The 14,728-nt window shown below is 56.2% G+C and overlaps 1 protein-coding gene across 1 annotated transcript; it reads right to left on the bottom strand.

Annotated features, from left to right (window-relative positions):
• Positions 1-9,193: 9,193 nt before the first annotated feature.
• SPR (sepiapterin reductase) lies at positions 9,194-12,738 on the bottom strand. The gene is made up of 3 exons (XM_027701917.1): positions 12,378-12,738; positions 11,197-11,487; positions 9,194-10,412 (listed from the first exon to the last, which is right to left on the bottom strand). The coding sequence occupies exons 1-3, from the start codon at positions 12,721-12,723 to the stop codon at positions 10,222-10,224; spliced, it is 828 nt and encodes a 275-aa protein (XP_027557718.1). The 5' UTR covers positions 12,724-12,738; the 3' UTR covers positions 9,194-10,221.
• Positions 12,739-14,728: the final 1,990 nt, after the last annotated feature.

The following is a 14,728-nucleotide window of genomic DNA, read 5'->3' as shown; positions in this document are numbered from 1 at the left end:
CCAGCGGCTCGGCGGCGGCGCTGAAAGGATTTTGGGCAGCGTCTCACCATGGCTACCCGGGCCCGGGAGAAGTTATGTCGGCTCCGGGGGGGAGATGCCGGCCCCTTTCATGCAGGAGAAAGCCGCGACATCAGGGCCCTGTTGTTGGATGTCACCGTCTCCCTCCCACCGGCGTGAAAAATCAATTAGGAAGAATTAGCGACGTGTCACCGGGTGCTGTGAGGGGAGGACTGAGGGCCCCGTCCTGCACATGGATACACCCAGGGGAAGGTGGCTCCGTGTCGCTGCTCCCTCGGGTGTCCCCACCGCTCTGGCACCGTTACAACCCCAAATCCACGATGCTCAAGCACCCAAATCCGGCTCGAAGCGCTGATTTCCAGACCGGGCACGCGGAGCTGGATGTCAGCACTCCCTGCCTCAGTTTCCCCGTCCCTGCGATGGGATTCAGCCCCCAAGCCCTGAACATCACTGCCTGGAGATCCCGTTGGATCCCATCCCCGTGGCTCCAGGTCTGGAATGATTCAATGGGAGCATAACTCACACCGTGTTGCTGCTTCTCCCTCCTCTTTCCATGTGTGTGCGTGTGTGTATATATATAAATCAGAAGGAAAAAAAAAATCCCAAACTCTGATTAAAATCCCCTCTTTTTTTTTATTCACCTGCCCATCTTTCCTGTCTCCATCTCCCCTTCTATCCAAACTCATAATTAATCGCTCAAGGCAAAAGTAATGAATGTTAATTGGCCATCTGTACAAAGACTAATTAAAATCTACCATGCTGGGGATTAAAACATACCTATAGCAACTGCCTGAATTGAGAATGAGACAGAGGAGAGATTGAGAAAACAGCTGAAAGGCTTGTGCAAAACGCAATCTCGCTTAGGTGTGAGATGAGTTGCAGCTCCGAGATCTGAGATGCTTTATTATTAAATTAAAAAAAAACAAAACGGGGGGGGGGGGGGATGGGGAAGAAACTTCTGAGCTGGGAGCTGGTTTAATGGGAAGAAAGGCCGCGGGAGATTTCAAAGGAGGAGTGACCCCAACATTTCGGGTTGGGTTTGGAGGAGGATAAAGGCTGCCCGCTCCCCTCCCCGCCTGCAGGAAATATTTTGTGGTGTTTGCGGCTTTTTAGGGTTTGTGGAGGTGAATAAATTGCACTGGGCACCGGGAAGCTGCTGGGTTGCAGCGGGGAAAGAAGCATTCCGTGAATTTGGGGAGTGAGGGGTGGAGTGATGGAAGCAGGAGACGGGCCCGGCCGCCCGGCCGGGGTCTGTGTCCTGCTCTGCCCCGAAGCTCCAGGCGCCCTCGGCTGCCCCATTCCCTTCTTTGTCCTAAATCCACGGCTTTTCAGGCCGCCTGCCTCTTTGTTGCAGGGTTTAGAAGTTGGAGGAATAGTCCAAAAGGAATAAGCCAGCGCTAATTATTCCCAGGGCTGTTCCTCCTCCTCCTCCTCCTCCTCCTCCTCCTCCTCCTCCTCCCTGCAGCCCCGACAAGCCCCTCGGGCCCTGAGCAAACACCCCCTTACACTCCCTGTGCTATGCATGAAGGGCTGGTGCAGAGCTGGGTCCTTCCCACCCGCATCCATCCCACCTGGATCCATCCCACCTGGCGCTGGTGACACGGCTGAACGTGGCAGGAGGTGCCCAGGGGTGAAGGGCACCCTGGGGGATGCTGGAGGGTGGTGAGAAGGCAGGACCCTCTCTCCAAACAGGGCTCAGGGCAGCTCCAGGATGTGCAAAATTCCGTCTTTTTAGTTAAAAAATTAGGAAACAAGCGCTCCAGCCCCAGCTGGGGGTGGCTTTCTGCTGGAAACCACTGATCCACAGGTCACATCCCTGAGCATCTCCAGGCCAGGGCCGTCCCCACCCGCCCCACGCTCCAGCTCCCGTGTCTCAACCAGCCTGGTTTTTAATCCCAGACCTCCAGTGCCACATCCCAGGAGCAGCCGCCCGCATCCCCGTCCCCCCGGCGATGCCGGGTACCGCCACCGCCGCCGCCCAGCATCCTTCCCGGGGGCACCGCGGGGCCGGCGGCGGGGAGGGGGCGACGGGGAGGCGGCGGGGGAGGCGGCTGGGCAGGGGCATCCCCCCGCCGGGGAGGGCGCCGAGACTTTGCAGCCTCGCTGTGGAGCTCCGGGCTCGGCTCTGCTCTTGTTTTCTCAGATTCCGCTGTGTTTACTCCCAACACGAGTGACCGCCGTGGCCCTATTACGGCAGCGCCTGACAGCTCGGCTGACAAGTGCGCTCGCGGCAGGAATGTGAATGCGGCTCCCGGCCCCGCCGCCGCCGCTCCCGCCGCCGCACTGCGGGCACGGCACATCCCTGAGGAAGGGCACGGCACATCCCTGAGGAAGGGCACGCTCTGGGATCCCCGCGGGATCCCGCGCGGGATGGGGGCAGCGTGGTGTACTCGCCCTCTCTGGGTTAAGCTCGGTTTGGAGGGGCTCTGAGAGGAAGGAGGAGGCTTTGCTGGGGTTTGCCTGGAGAAGAGGAGGCTCAGGGGAGACCTCCTCACTCTCTCCAACTCCCTGACAGGAGGGGGGAGCCGGGGGGGGGTTGGTCTCTTTTCCCAGGCAACTCTCAGCAAGACAAGAGGGCTCAGGGTCTTCAGCTGTGCCAGGGGAGGTTTAGGTTGGAGATTAGGAAGAAATTCTTTCCAGAGAGAGTAATCAGACCTTGGAATGGGCTGCCCAGGGAGGGGGTAGGGTCACCGTCCCTGGAGGTGTTGAAGGTGAGACTGGATGTGGCATCAGTGCCATGGGCTGGGAACCACGGCGGGGTTGGATCAAGGGTTGGACTTGATGATCTCAGAGGTCCCTTCCAACCCAGCTGATTCTATGATTCTATGATTCTATGGTTCTATGATGGGCTGCAGGCAACGGAAGTGGAGGAGGAGGAGGGACGAGTTGATCTGAACCGGTGGCTTTGCCGGAGGAAAGGGGACAGGAGATGGTGTTGGGATGAGATGATACAGGGATGGGACGATGTCCCCAAATCCCAGGGGAAGCACAGGAGCAGCTTGGCCACAACCTGCCTTCACATTGGCATTCAACTTCTGGAAACTGGAGGGATAGGACAAGGGGTAATGGGTACAAATTGAAAAAGGGGAAATTTAGCTTAAATATTAGGAAAAAATTCTTTACTGTGAAGGTCGTGAAGCCCTGGCACAGGTTGCTCAGGGATGCTGTGGATGCCCCAACCCAACAAAGCCAGGTTGGATAAGGCCTTGAGCAATTTGGTCTAGCAGAAGGTGTCCCTGCTCATGGCAAAGGATTGGGACTAAATGATCTTTAAGGTCCATTCCGACCCCTTAAGGTTCTGTGATTCCATGATTCCATGATTCAGAGAAGGAGGCTTGAAATGCACCCAGTTTTATCCCACATGGCCTGGCAGCAAGTGGGACAAAGTCTGGCTTTGGGGTGGTGCATAAAAAAAAGCAGGGAAAACTTCCTATTTGTGGCAGCTCTTTCCCACCAGGATGGAGGTGCTGTTGGTCTGCAGAGCCTGGTTAGATCACCAAAGAAGTCAGGGATCCAGAGCTGGTCCCAGTTTAGCTCCCATCCCAGTGAGTCCAGCTGCTCTGGCAGCACCAAATAAAGAGGGTTTAATTAATCACAGATCATTTCTGCCATGTTCCCCCATTAACCCCCATAGCAGACTAAATAATAACTCATTAAAGGCATTTGAAGCTCACAGGAACAGCACAGTTTACCAGCAAACCAGCTGCTCTTTGGCTCTAAACTGGGTTAATCTGTCATTGCTCCTGCTGGACCAACAGGGCCCTTGTTACTCATTAAATGGCTCCTCCAGGGAACATGAGTCATGGAACAGTTTGGGTTGGAAGGCACCTTAAAGATCATCTTGTTCCAACACCCTGCCATGGGCAGGGACACCTTCCACTAGTCCAGGTTGCTCCAACCTGGCCTTGGACACTTCCAGGGATCCAGGGGCAGCCACAGCTTCTCTGCCCAACCTGTGCCAGGGCCTCTCCACCCTCTCAGCCAACAATTCCTTCCTGATATTCAATCTGACAGAATCACAGAATTATTTAGGTTGGAAAAGACCTCTGAGATCATTGAGTCCCCCCTGTGCCCAATGCCCACCTTGTCCCCCAGCCCAGAGCACTCAGTGACACCTCCAATCCATCCTTGGACACCTCCAGAGATGGGGACTCCAAACCTCCCTGGGCAGTCCCTGCCAACATCTAATCACCCTTTCTGTGAATAATGTCCAACAGAAACTTCCTCTGGTGCAGCTTAAGACCATGTGCTCTCCTCCTGTCCCTTATTCCCTGGGAGCAGAGCCCGACCCCTTCCCCGACTCCCCCCTCCTGTCAGGGAGTTGCAGAGCCAGAAGGTCCCCCCTGAGCCTCCTTTTCTCCAGGCTGAGCCCCCCCAGCTCCCTCAGCTGCTTCTCATAGGACATATGCTTCAGGTCCTGCCTCTGTCATAGGGAAGCCATTCCCCCTTGTGCTGTCCCTCCATGCCTTGTCCCCACTCCCTCTCCAGCTCTCCTGGAGCCCCTCCAGGCCCTGCAAGGGGCTCTCAGCTCTCCCTGGAGCCTTCTCTTCTCCAGGGGAACCCCCCCAGCTCTCCCAGCCTGGCTCCAGAGCAGAGGGGCTCCAGCCCTGGCAGCAGCTCCGGGGCCTCCTCTTGAGTCTCTCCAGCAGCTCCACGTCCTTGTGCTGTTGTTCCCAGGGCTGGAGCAGCTCTGCAGGGGGGTCTCAGCTGAGACAGGGGCAGAGGGGCAGAATCCTCCATGGTGGAGCTGCTCCTTGGGTCATCAAACCCATGGGACAGTGTAAAGGGAAGGTGAAGAAAAATGGGTCACTGGGCTGAGAGCGAGGACCGGAAAGAGGGACAGGAGGAGGAATGTTCAGTCTCAGTGAGAAGAGTCCGTGAGAATGGTGCCAGCTCAGCAGAAACACCTTTGTTGTTCCAACCCTCTCAGGCTCAGTGAACACCCACCAAATCCCAGCCACGGCCCCCAGAATTCCCTACAAAGCCCCTGCCTTGTCACACAGAGAGGTGGGAGCCTTTGGGATGGCTGGATGTGTCTCCACGGGCATCTCCGGGGCTGTGCCCGCAGGATGGGGGGGCCCTACGTGGGAGGTGTGGGCACCACCAGCCCTTTCCCCCCTCCCTGGGAGCACCTTGGACAGGAACAGCTCGTTTACCTTTGGCCTTTGGGCAAAGGCAGCTCTTGTTTGTGAGCGAGGAGCTCTCTGGGCACTCAGAGTTCCCGGCTGGAACACCCAAGCTCAGCATTTCTGGATGGGAAAATAAAGGTCATTTTCCCCCTCTCTGCTGAGAAACCTTTAATAAGGGGCAGCAGGACCTGCCTGCAGCCTCTCACCCCCCCCTGAGCCAGGGGCAGCCCAGGGCAGTGCCAGGATTTGGGAGGTCATTGGTGAGCGCAGGTTTTAATTTGGGAGGCTTTGGGGGGGATTTAGGAGGCTCAGCCTCGCCCCTGTCCCAGGGACCTGGTCACACTCGTGGAAACAAAACCCCAGCAGTGACTTTGACTCCTTTCATAACCCAGTTCACAAAGAGCACAGTGTGTCCCCCAGCATGGGGAGGGGGCTAGGAGGGTCCCCTGGGCACCTGGGGTCAGGCACTTGGGCAGTGTCACCCCTAAATATCCCCCAGAGCCCTCCCTTCCTGCCCCAAACTGCTGTCGAGGCCATCCCAGGGGTTCTCTGCAGCACTTTATAGGATCTCACACGGGGTGGCACCTGCACAGCTCATGCTCCAGCTTTCTCCATGTTCAGGCAGAAAAAAAGGGGAAAACAGTGGGAAAAGGGATAAAATGCCTTGAACAGGATTTTACCACAGGAGGCAGAGTGGGATCTGCAGAGGCAGATCCACTTGGATGAATAACTCATGCCAGGCAGGATTTGGGGCTTTACAAACCCTGACAGGGAGAACAGAACCCCCAGCTCTGTCTGGGATGCAGGAGATGAGGGATCATTTTGGGGTGACTCCCTTCAGCCACAGGGTTCACCCCTGGCCCAGGAGGCAGCACTGCTCAGATACTGGAGCTCCTTAGTCCATTTGGATACACTTTGCCAGGTGAGCTGTGAGCTCCTGGAATTAGGAGAGCTCAAAACTTTATTTTTAAACACCTTTTTTTTCTTTTTTTTCCCCCTCCTAATCGAGCCTCTGGAATGGCCCCATGGATCCAGGACTAATTAAAAAAATGAGTCTTCACAGGGATCGGCGATGAGCCGGTGCAGGGGCAGGAGAGGAGTCGGAGTTGGAATTCCGCTCCATCCCCACCCGACATCCCGCGGCTTTTCCAGAGGCACCTTCCGGGCTCGCAGCTCCGCTGGTTCCGTTACCCGGTCTCGCTGCGCCCTCCGCTGGGCACAGAAAATGCCGGAAAAAGGGAGAAAAATATTCCGTGACATTTTTGCCCTCGCGTTTCGCAGCACTCACGGGTGCGCAGGTGTTGGTTGGATCCAGGGCCCCACTCCCTGGCAAGGGGATGCTGCTCCCCGGGGTGATGTTGGTACCTGGGGTGATGTTGGCACCTGGGGTGATGTTGGCACCTGGGGGATGCTGGTACCCGGGAGATGCTGGTACCCCATGGATGCTGGTACCCAGGGGATGTTGGCACCTGAGGGATGCTGGTACCCAGGAGATGCTGGTACCCCATGGATGCTGGTACCCAGGGGATGTTGGTCCCCATGTGATGTAGGTATCTGGGGTGATGAGGGTACCTGGGAGATGGTACCCAGGGGCTGCTGATAAACAGGGGACGTTGGCACCTGGGGGATGTTGGCACCTGGGGGATGTGGGTACCTGGGGAATGTTGGTACCCAGGAGATGCTGCTACCTGGGGGATGTTGGCACCTGTGGGATGGTGATATCCAGGAGATGTTGGTACTCTGGAGATGTTGGTACCTGGGGGTGCTGGTACCCAGGGTGATGTTGGTACCCAGGGGATGTTGGTAGCTGGAGGATGCTGTGGTACCCTGTGGATGCTGGTACCCAGGTGATGCTGGTAAACAGGTGATGTTGGCACCTGGGGGTGCTGGTACCCAGGTGATGCTGGTAAAAGGGTGATGTTGGCATCTGGGGGATGTTGGTATCTGGGTAATGTTGGTTCCCATAGTGTGCTGGTACCAGGAGATGTTGGTACCCAGGGGATGCTGGTGCTTGGGAGATGTTGGTACCCAGATGATGCTGGTGCCTGGGAGTAGTTGGTACCCAGACGATGTTGGTACCCAGATGATGTTGATACCCAGGTGATGTTGGTGCCTGGGGGATGGTGGTACCCTGTGAATGCTGGTACCAAGGTGATGCTGGCAAACAGATGTTGGCACGTGGGTGATGTTGGTATCCATAGTGTGCTGGTACCAGGAGATGCTGGTACCCAGGTGATGTGGATACCCGGGCAATGCTGGTACCCATGGGATGCCCTAAAAGTACCACTGTCATTTCCCCCAGGGCAGAGCTCTGCTCCTGGATCAGGAATCACAAACCCAGCACACCCCTGGGGGTTACTGAGCGATGCCCAACACCCACACACAGGCACAGTGAGGCCAAGGGGGTGAAAACCCCTAAAAATGAAAATATCAGGAGAGCTTTGAGCATAAAACATGGAGTGATCACACTGCAGACAAACCTCCTCCCTGGACCTGGGAGTACATGGTTGCTTCATCTGCCAAATTCAGCAGCCTGAGCCCCAACCCTCTGCCAGAGCCACAGGATTTGCACATGGAATGTGCCTGACGTTTGCAGGGTTTCCCCTCGGAGCAGCTGTGGAGTTTCCTGGTTGAAAGGATGGGGGTACCAAGACTGATCTTGCTCCTGCTGCTTGTGGGGAGAGAGAAAAGGGAGTGAGAAGTGCCCCAGGTCCCAGCACAAGGTAGACATGGACCTGTCAGAGCAGGGCCAGAGGAGGCCCTGCAGATGTTGCCAGGGCTGGAGCCCCTCTGCTCTGGAGCCAGGCTGGGAGAGCTGGGGGGGTTCCCCTGGAGAAGAGAAGGCTGCAGGGAGAGCTGAGAGCCCCTTGCAGGGCCTAAAGGGGCTCCAGGAGAGCTGGAGAGGGACCTGGGACAAGGCATGGAGGGACAGGACACAGGGAATGGCTTCCCACTGCCAGAGGGCAGGGATAGATGGGATATTGGGAAGGAATTCCTGGCTGTGAGGGTGTTGAGGCCCTGGCAGAGGTTGTCCAGAGAAGCTGTGGCTGCCCCTGGATCCCTGGAAGTGTCCAAGGCCAGGTTGGAGCAACGTGGTCTAGTGGAAGGTGTCCCTGCCCATGGCAAGGGGTTGGAATTAGATGAGCTTTAAGGTCCCTTTCAGTCCAAACCATTCTCTGAATTAAATCCAGTGTTTCAGTAATGATTTCATTATCAGGACAGAAGCACCCTGCTGGTTTCAGGTGGCACAACCCCTCACACAGATGCTCCAAGAAGACCCACAGAGCTGCTGATACACCCCCAGACACTGGAGGGTGGTCAGACCTCAAGCAAGCATTCAGAGTCCAAAATAATCCTCCTTCATGGAGGCTTTTTATGTGTCTTACCCTGAAGAACCACCTGCATCTCTCACCTGGCTGGTTCCAAGTGGTCCCTGTTCCCAGCAGCCCTGTCCCCCAGCACCCTCCCACCCCCTCCTGCAATACAGAGCTCCTCGAGCCTTCTGGGATAGGCTTCCCAACCTTCAGGCCCTCCAGCCCACAGTCCAAGGCCCTGCAGGGCAGGACTTGGGACCCCCAGCTCTGAGCACTGAGGTTATTCCCTGCAAAGGGCCAGATCCAAAAAGAGTTCCTGCCCAAGACAGGATGGAACAAACCCACAAGGATGCAGGTGAGGAGATGGGGGATTTTTTAGCAGCAGAAAGTCCATCAAGGAAGGTTTTCACAGATATTAAACCCCACCAGGCATCAAACCTCAGAAAAAAACCCCTTCCTAGTGTCGTGAGCAGCAGAGGGGTTTTTGTTAACACTGAGTTTCACATCAGAGAGGGAAGATGAAACCAAGCAGCAGCACTGGCTGGAGAGGAGGGTTTTATGAGCTTGACAGGATTAAATTAACATGGAATTAATGAAACAGCTCAGGGATGGATGAACAGGACTCCAGGAGGGCACACTGGTGCCTTGCTGGATGAAGTGCTTAACCCAGGATTTGTCCTCCCACGCTCCCAGGAATTTATCCACTTTTAAAGACACAGCAGAAAACCCAGAGCAGACATGAAACTTTTAATGATTGTAGATACAGGTGGGCAAAATTTGAGATACAGGGTTGAGACGGGGACTGCAGGAAGGGAGCACAAAGGCACACTGGGCATTTCCAGGGCACACAGGGAATGCCACTGTGCTTCCAAGTGGCTTTCCTGCATCAACACACTCTGCTTTCTAGAAGGGCAAGACTTAATGTGTCTGTGCCTCCTGGAATCTGATGGGGAAATGACAATAAAACCCTACAAATAATTAGAAGGACAATCCAGGAGGGGCTGAAGGCCCAGAACAAGGTTTGGACCCAGAACAGGAGCATGGCATGAACTCAGGGCTGTGTCTTGGCTGTGCTGTAACCAGGTTTGTGTGAGCTGGTGACCCCAGCCAGGCACCCAAAATTCCCATCTCCTCCAAGGCCAGCTCCCTCTCCTGGTGATTAATGGCCTTGGTGGATAAAACACTGGGACAGGCTTTGGTCCATGTCTTAACATCCAAAATTCACAGAGAGACAGTCCAAGGACTGTGGGAGAGTTTGGACAACCCACTGGTGAGCAGGGGATGGAGAGTCAGGGCTCTGGGGTGACACCCACCACCTCCAGCCCCGGGAATGGCTCTTTGGGGACTTGCTCAGGTGCTCCTGTGGGGCTAAGGGGACAGACATGGGGACACTCAACTCTAACCCTGCTGCTCAGACCTCCTGGGGTGGCCAGAGATCTTTCTGCCTTGGTATCTCCCTGGATCACTCCTGTGCAGGTGAGTTTTAAGGCTCCATGTCCATTCCCTTGGAAAAGCCACCTGTGCTCCCCCATCCCCAGGAGCTGAGGAATCCCTGCTCCTGCCAGCGGGTCCCCCAGAGGGCTCAACGGCAGCAACTGCCCCCCAACCCCCATCAAGGCACCAGGAGTATTTATAAGGCACCCAGAGGTCTTCTGAAAGCTTCTCAGGACTCAAACCAGGTCACCAACCACACTGGAGACACCCAGGACGTGGCTCAGCAGGAAGCAAAGCAGGAAGGCAAAGGTGGAGGCGACGGGAGCTCAGACGCCATAGAAATCCAGGTGGGCTCCGGATTGGAAGGTGTCCTCCTCCAGGAGCTTCACCAGCTTCTGGGCTGACACAGTGCAGTCTATGAGCTTCCTGCCCTCCTGCAGGCTCTGGAAGAACTGACGCATCTCAGGGTCTCCAGTCTCAGTCCGGGCCAGGAGCTGCATGTCCGTGTCCAGAGGACCTGGGGAAAAAGCACCAAAACAGAGATGACTCAAGGAGAATGGAAAATTCCGGGGCTAAATTTTCCCTCTGCTCCCAGCTTGGCTGCAAGAATCTTTTACCCACACAAACATGAGTCAGCAGTGTGCCCAGGTGGCCAAGAAGGCCAATGGATCCTGGCCTGGAGCAGGAACAGTGTGGCCAACAGGGCCAGGGAAGTGATTCTTGCCCTGGACTCAGCGCTGGTGAGGCCACCCCTGGAGTGCTGTGTCCAGTTCTGGGCCCTCAGCTCAGGAAGGACATTGAGGTCCTGGAGCAGGTCCAGAGGAGAGCAACGAGGCTGGGGAAGGGACTGGAGCACAAGTCCTATGAGGAGAGGCTGAGGGAGCTGGGGCTGTTCAGCCTGGAGAAGAGGAGGCTCAGGGGAGACCTCCTCACTCTCTGCAACTCCCTGACAGGAGGGGGGAGCCAGCTGGGGGTTGGTCTCTTTTCCCAGGCAACTCTCAGCAAGACAAGAGGGTTCGGGGTCTTCAGCTGTGCCAGGGGAGGTTTAGGTTGGAGATTAGAAAGAATTTCTTTCCAGAGAGGGTGATCAGCCACTGGAATGGGATGCCCAGGGAAGTGGTGGATTCTCCGTCCCTGGAGGTTTTTAAGAAGAGACTGGATGTGGCATCAGTGCCATGGGCTGGGAACCACAGCGGGGTTGGATCAAGGGTTGGACTTGATGATCTCGGGGGTCCCTTCCAACCCAGCTGATTCTATGATTCTATGAAAACCAGCAGCAATCCCTGAGCTGCTCTGCTCACCCGGGGCGTAGTTGAGCACACGGATATCGGGCTCCTCCAGCGCCAGCACCTGGAACATCATATCCCGGGAAGCCTTCCCGCTGCAGTACAGAGTCCAGCTCTTGAAGGGCTTCAGGGCACAGAGGGAGGAGATGTTCACCACGGTCCTGCTGGAGCCAGGCCGCTTCCCAAAGGCCTGCAGGGCTGTGGAGGTGAGGCAGAGCGCCGAGGTGACGTTGAAGGCAAAGTAGGTGTTGATCTCATCTGGGTCGGTGAGGTCCAGGAAGGATTTGGAGATGTCTCCCAGGGAGCCTAGAAATCATGGAATGGTGCGGGTTGGATGGACCTGAAGCTCATCCAGTTCCAGCCCCTGCCATGGGCAGGGACACTTTCTACTAGATGAGGTTGCTCCAAGCCCTGTCCAACCTGGCCTTGGGCAATTCCAAAGTTGGACAAATGAGTTAAGAGTTACAGAGGGGTTCAACAACACAGCACGCCCCTTTTGCTCCTACAAAAGCAAAAGTGTCTCTGGCAGGGTCCCAGAGCAGCCTGAGGAGCTCAGCAAAGCCCAGCTCTGCTTTTGGGTCACCGACTGAACCAGCAGTGACACGGGACAGGGACCTGCCCTGCCAAAACAAACAGCTCCCAACCTCCACCCCTGGGTACAATGTCCCCACAGGCCACCACGTGCCCTCCTGCAGGTCCCTCTTCACGGCCAAGCCACTGAAAGACCCAAGTCCTGGAGCACCTTTTCCCTACAGGAACACACCATCTGATTTACAGCAATAATGGGTGAAAAAGGCACTAAGGCATTAAAGGTGCAAGGAAGGAAGCACAAGGCGGGGCTAGAAGTTTGTCTGAAGGTTTGTATTCGGGGAGCAGAGGGACAAGAGGGTGCAGGAGGGCAGCCAGGTGGTCCTGTACCACAAGCAGCAGGTAAAACCTTACGAGCAACAGGTAAAACCGTTCAAGCAGCAAAGCCCCGGCAGTGACCTGCTCCCCAAACTAATTATTATAATGAGACCCGGACGGGATGAAATCTCCGCCGTTCTTTGGGTTATTTACTCTTTCTGGATACTTGCCGGCACCCAAAGCACCGACCAATCCCCGGCGCAGCCGGTGTAGGACCAAGGGCGGGCTCTGCGGGGCTGAGCCCCGCTGTGCCGGGGGAGCACGGAGGGGATGGATGGACGGGTCGTTACCGGCGTTGTTGACGAGGATCAGGCGGCCGAAGGGCTCGGCGGGCAGCACCTCCCGCAGCGCAGCGGTCGCCCTGCGCAGCCCGTCCTGGCAGCCCAGGTCTGCGGCCACGCAGAGCACCCGCAGCCCGGTGCCACCGTCGCCCCGCAGCTCGGCCGCCAGCTCCGCCAGCGGCTCCGCGGAGCGCGCCAGCAGCACCAGCACCGAGCCCGGGCCCAGCCGCGGCGCCAGGACCCGCGCCAGGCTGCGGCCGAAGCCGCGGGAAGCGCCGGTCACCACGCAGGCGGTGGCGGCCCAGCGCCCGTTCCCGGATCCCGCCGATCCCGCCGCTCCCGGTCCCGGCTCCATTCCCGGTGCGCAGCGCGAGGGGGGCGTGGGAACGCGCCGCCCCACGTGACCCGCCCCATTCATGCCCCCGCCGCTTCGTGAATGGCCGCTCCGCGCGCGCGGGAACCGCCCGCCCGCTCTGATTGGTCGCCGCCGGCGCCTCGCGCGCCCCTCCCGGGTGGGCGTGGCCAGGGAGGCGGACGCCCCCTGCCGGCCCAGACGCGGGGGTGCAGTTTCCCCGAGAGGTGGGAGCCGGGAATGGGATCAGGAAGGGGACCGGGAACGGGAACGGGAACGGGAACGGGAAGGGGAAGGGGAACAGGTCCCAGACCGTGGCTGCGGCCCTGGAGCTCCTGCCCCACAGCGCCGCCGCCCTTGAAATTTTCTCCAATACATTTTTTCCCAATACATTTTTTTCCCAATATATTTTTCCAATTTATTTTTTTCCAATATATTTTTCAAAAATTTTTTTAATCAACTTTTTAATCTTTCTTTTTTTTTTTTTTTAAATATTTTATTTTCTCCGAGCACGGATGTAAACCCCCCCCCTTGTACCTCCCCAGCACTTTGCAGGACCACACACACTAATAAAGCCTTGGCACACACCTTTCCCCTCTGCAATCCCTATTTTTGGCCCTCAGCACCAGCTTTTGGTGTAGCAAAACCTCTGCCCGATCCCAAAAATGTCCTAAACCCCCTTTTTAAAAAATAAATATCTCTGTGCACGAAGGTGCAGACAACTTCCAAAGAGGGTTTTTACACGGGGTACCTGTTTTGCATGGAATTATCTGGCAGCCAGGCTTGGTTTCCCAGCTGTTAATTCCCAAGGCCAGATGGCTCCGGCAGGTAACGAGCGGGATTTCACTCAATTAAGCTGTCACAGACTGGGCTGAAACCCTCCAGCGTTCTAATAAAGCATTAAAAATTCATGGCATGGCAAAAACCCAAGAGTGATATTTGTTTTGCTAAAGCAAATCTTACACATTCGGCGAAATTAAGATCATCAGCAAAAAAAAAAAAAAAAAAAAAAGACAGCAAATGTGTATTTTTTTCACAAGTAGCTTCTTGATGGCAGAACTTGCTTTACTGGCTGCCAGTTCCCCCCTTCCCACTTTGGCAGCTCCAGTCTCCTGCATCCATCACGCTTTTTGCCCCAGTTCCCAGCCTGGCACCGCACCCTGTCCCACACAGCCCAGCAAGGAACTGGGCCAACTGGAAATGGTCAGAATTTTGTTGGACTTTCCTCCCAGCAGCTCATTTCTTCCATCTGACCTGTTATCAGGCTACACCGAAGCGTGCAGGAGATGCCTCAACCCTGGAAGTGTCCAAGGCCAGGTTGGAGCAACCTGGGATAAGTGGAAGGTGTCCCTGCCCATGGCAGGGGGTGGGACTGGATGGGCTTTAAGATCCCTTCCAAGCCAAACCGTTCCACGATTTCTAAGCAGGAGTGAGGGGCTGAGAAGCAAGTATTTTATCTGATAGAACTAAAAATAAAATAAAAAAACAGAGGGAGGGAATTGGTGACCAAATGAGCCCAGATCTGGAACTGGAGGGCAGAGCTGCAGAGAAATTATCATGGAATCATGGAATGTTTTGGGTTGGAAGGGACCTTGAAGATCATCCAGTTCCACCCCCTGCCATGGGCAGGGACACCTTCCACTAGCCCAGGTTGCTCCAGCCTGGCCTTGGACACTTCCAGGGATCCAGGGGCAGCCACAGCTTCTCTGCCCAACCTGGGCCAGGGTCCCCCCACCCTTCTCTTAAACCATGGAATATCCATGGAATAATCCATGTCCCTCATGTCCTGTCACAGTGGGGACTCTGGTCCCTCAGCAGCATCCTGGTCCCCTCAGAGATTTGCTCCTGCTGCACAGCTCTGGTCCTGATGTGGACAGAGCCCATGGAACCCCCTCCTGCTGGGAAAACACAGTGTAGGCACCTCGTGTCCTTCACAAAGACAGAGGCTGATGAAGCTGGATCAGAACACTGAGCATCACAAAATCATGGACACCACAAAACCCCTGGA

This window comes from Neopelma chrysocephalum, unplaced genomic scaffold (assembly GCF_003984885.1).
Source record: "Neopelma chrysocephalum unplaced genomic scaffold, ASM398488v2 Primary Assembly neopelma1_174, whole genome shotgun sequence".
NCBI lineage: Eukaryota > Metazoa > Chordata > Aves > Passeriformes > Pipridae > Neopelma > Neopelma chrysocephalum.
This window is presented reverse-complemented; position numbering and strand designations above follow the sequence as displayed.

Excerpts from the sequence above, each read along its gene's own strand:
- SPR (XM_027701917.1), bottom strand. The coding sequence starts at position 12,723 with ATGGAGCCGGGACCGGGAGCGGCGGGATCGGCGGGATCCGGGAACGGG. Across the intron at positions 11,488-12,377 it reads GATCCTCGTCAACAACGCCG|GCTCCCTGGGAGACATCTCC; the intron begins GTAACGACCCGT and ends CATGATTTCTAG. Across the intron at positions 10,413-11,196 it reads TGTGCTCAACTACGCCCCGG|GTCCTCTGGACACGGACATG; the intron begins GTGAGCAGAGCA and ends CTTTTTCCCCAG.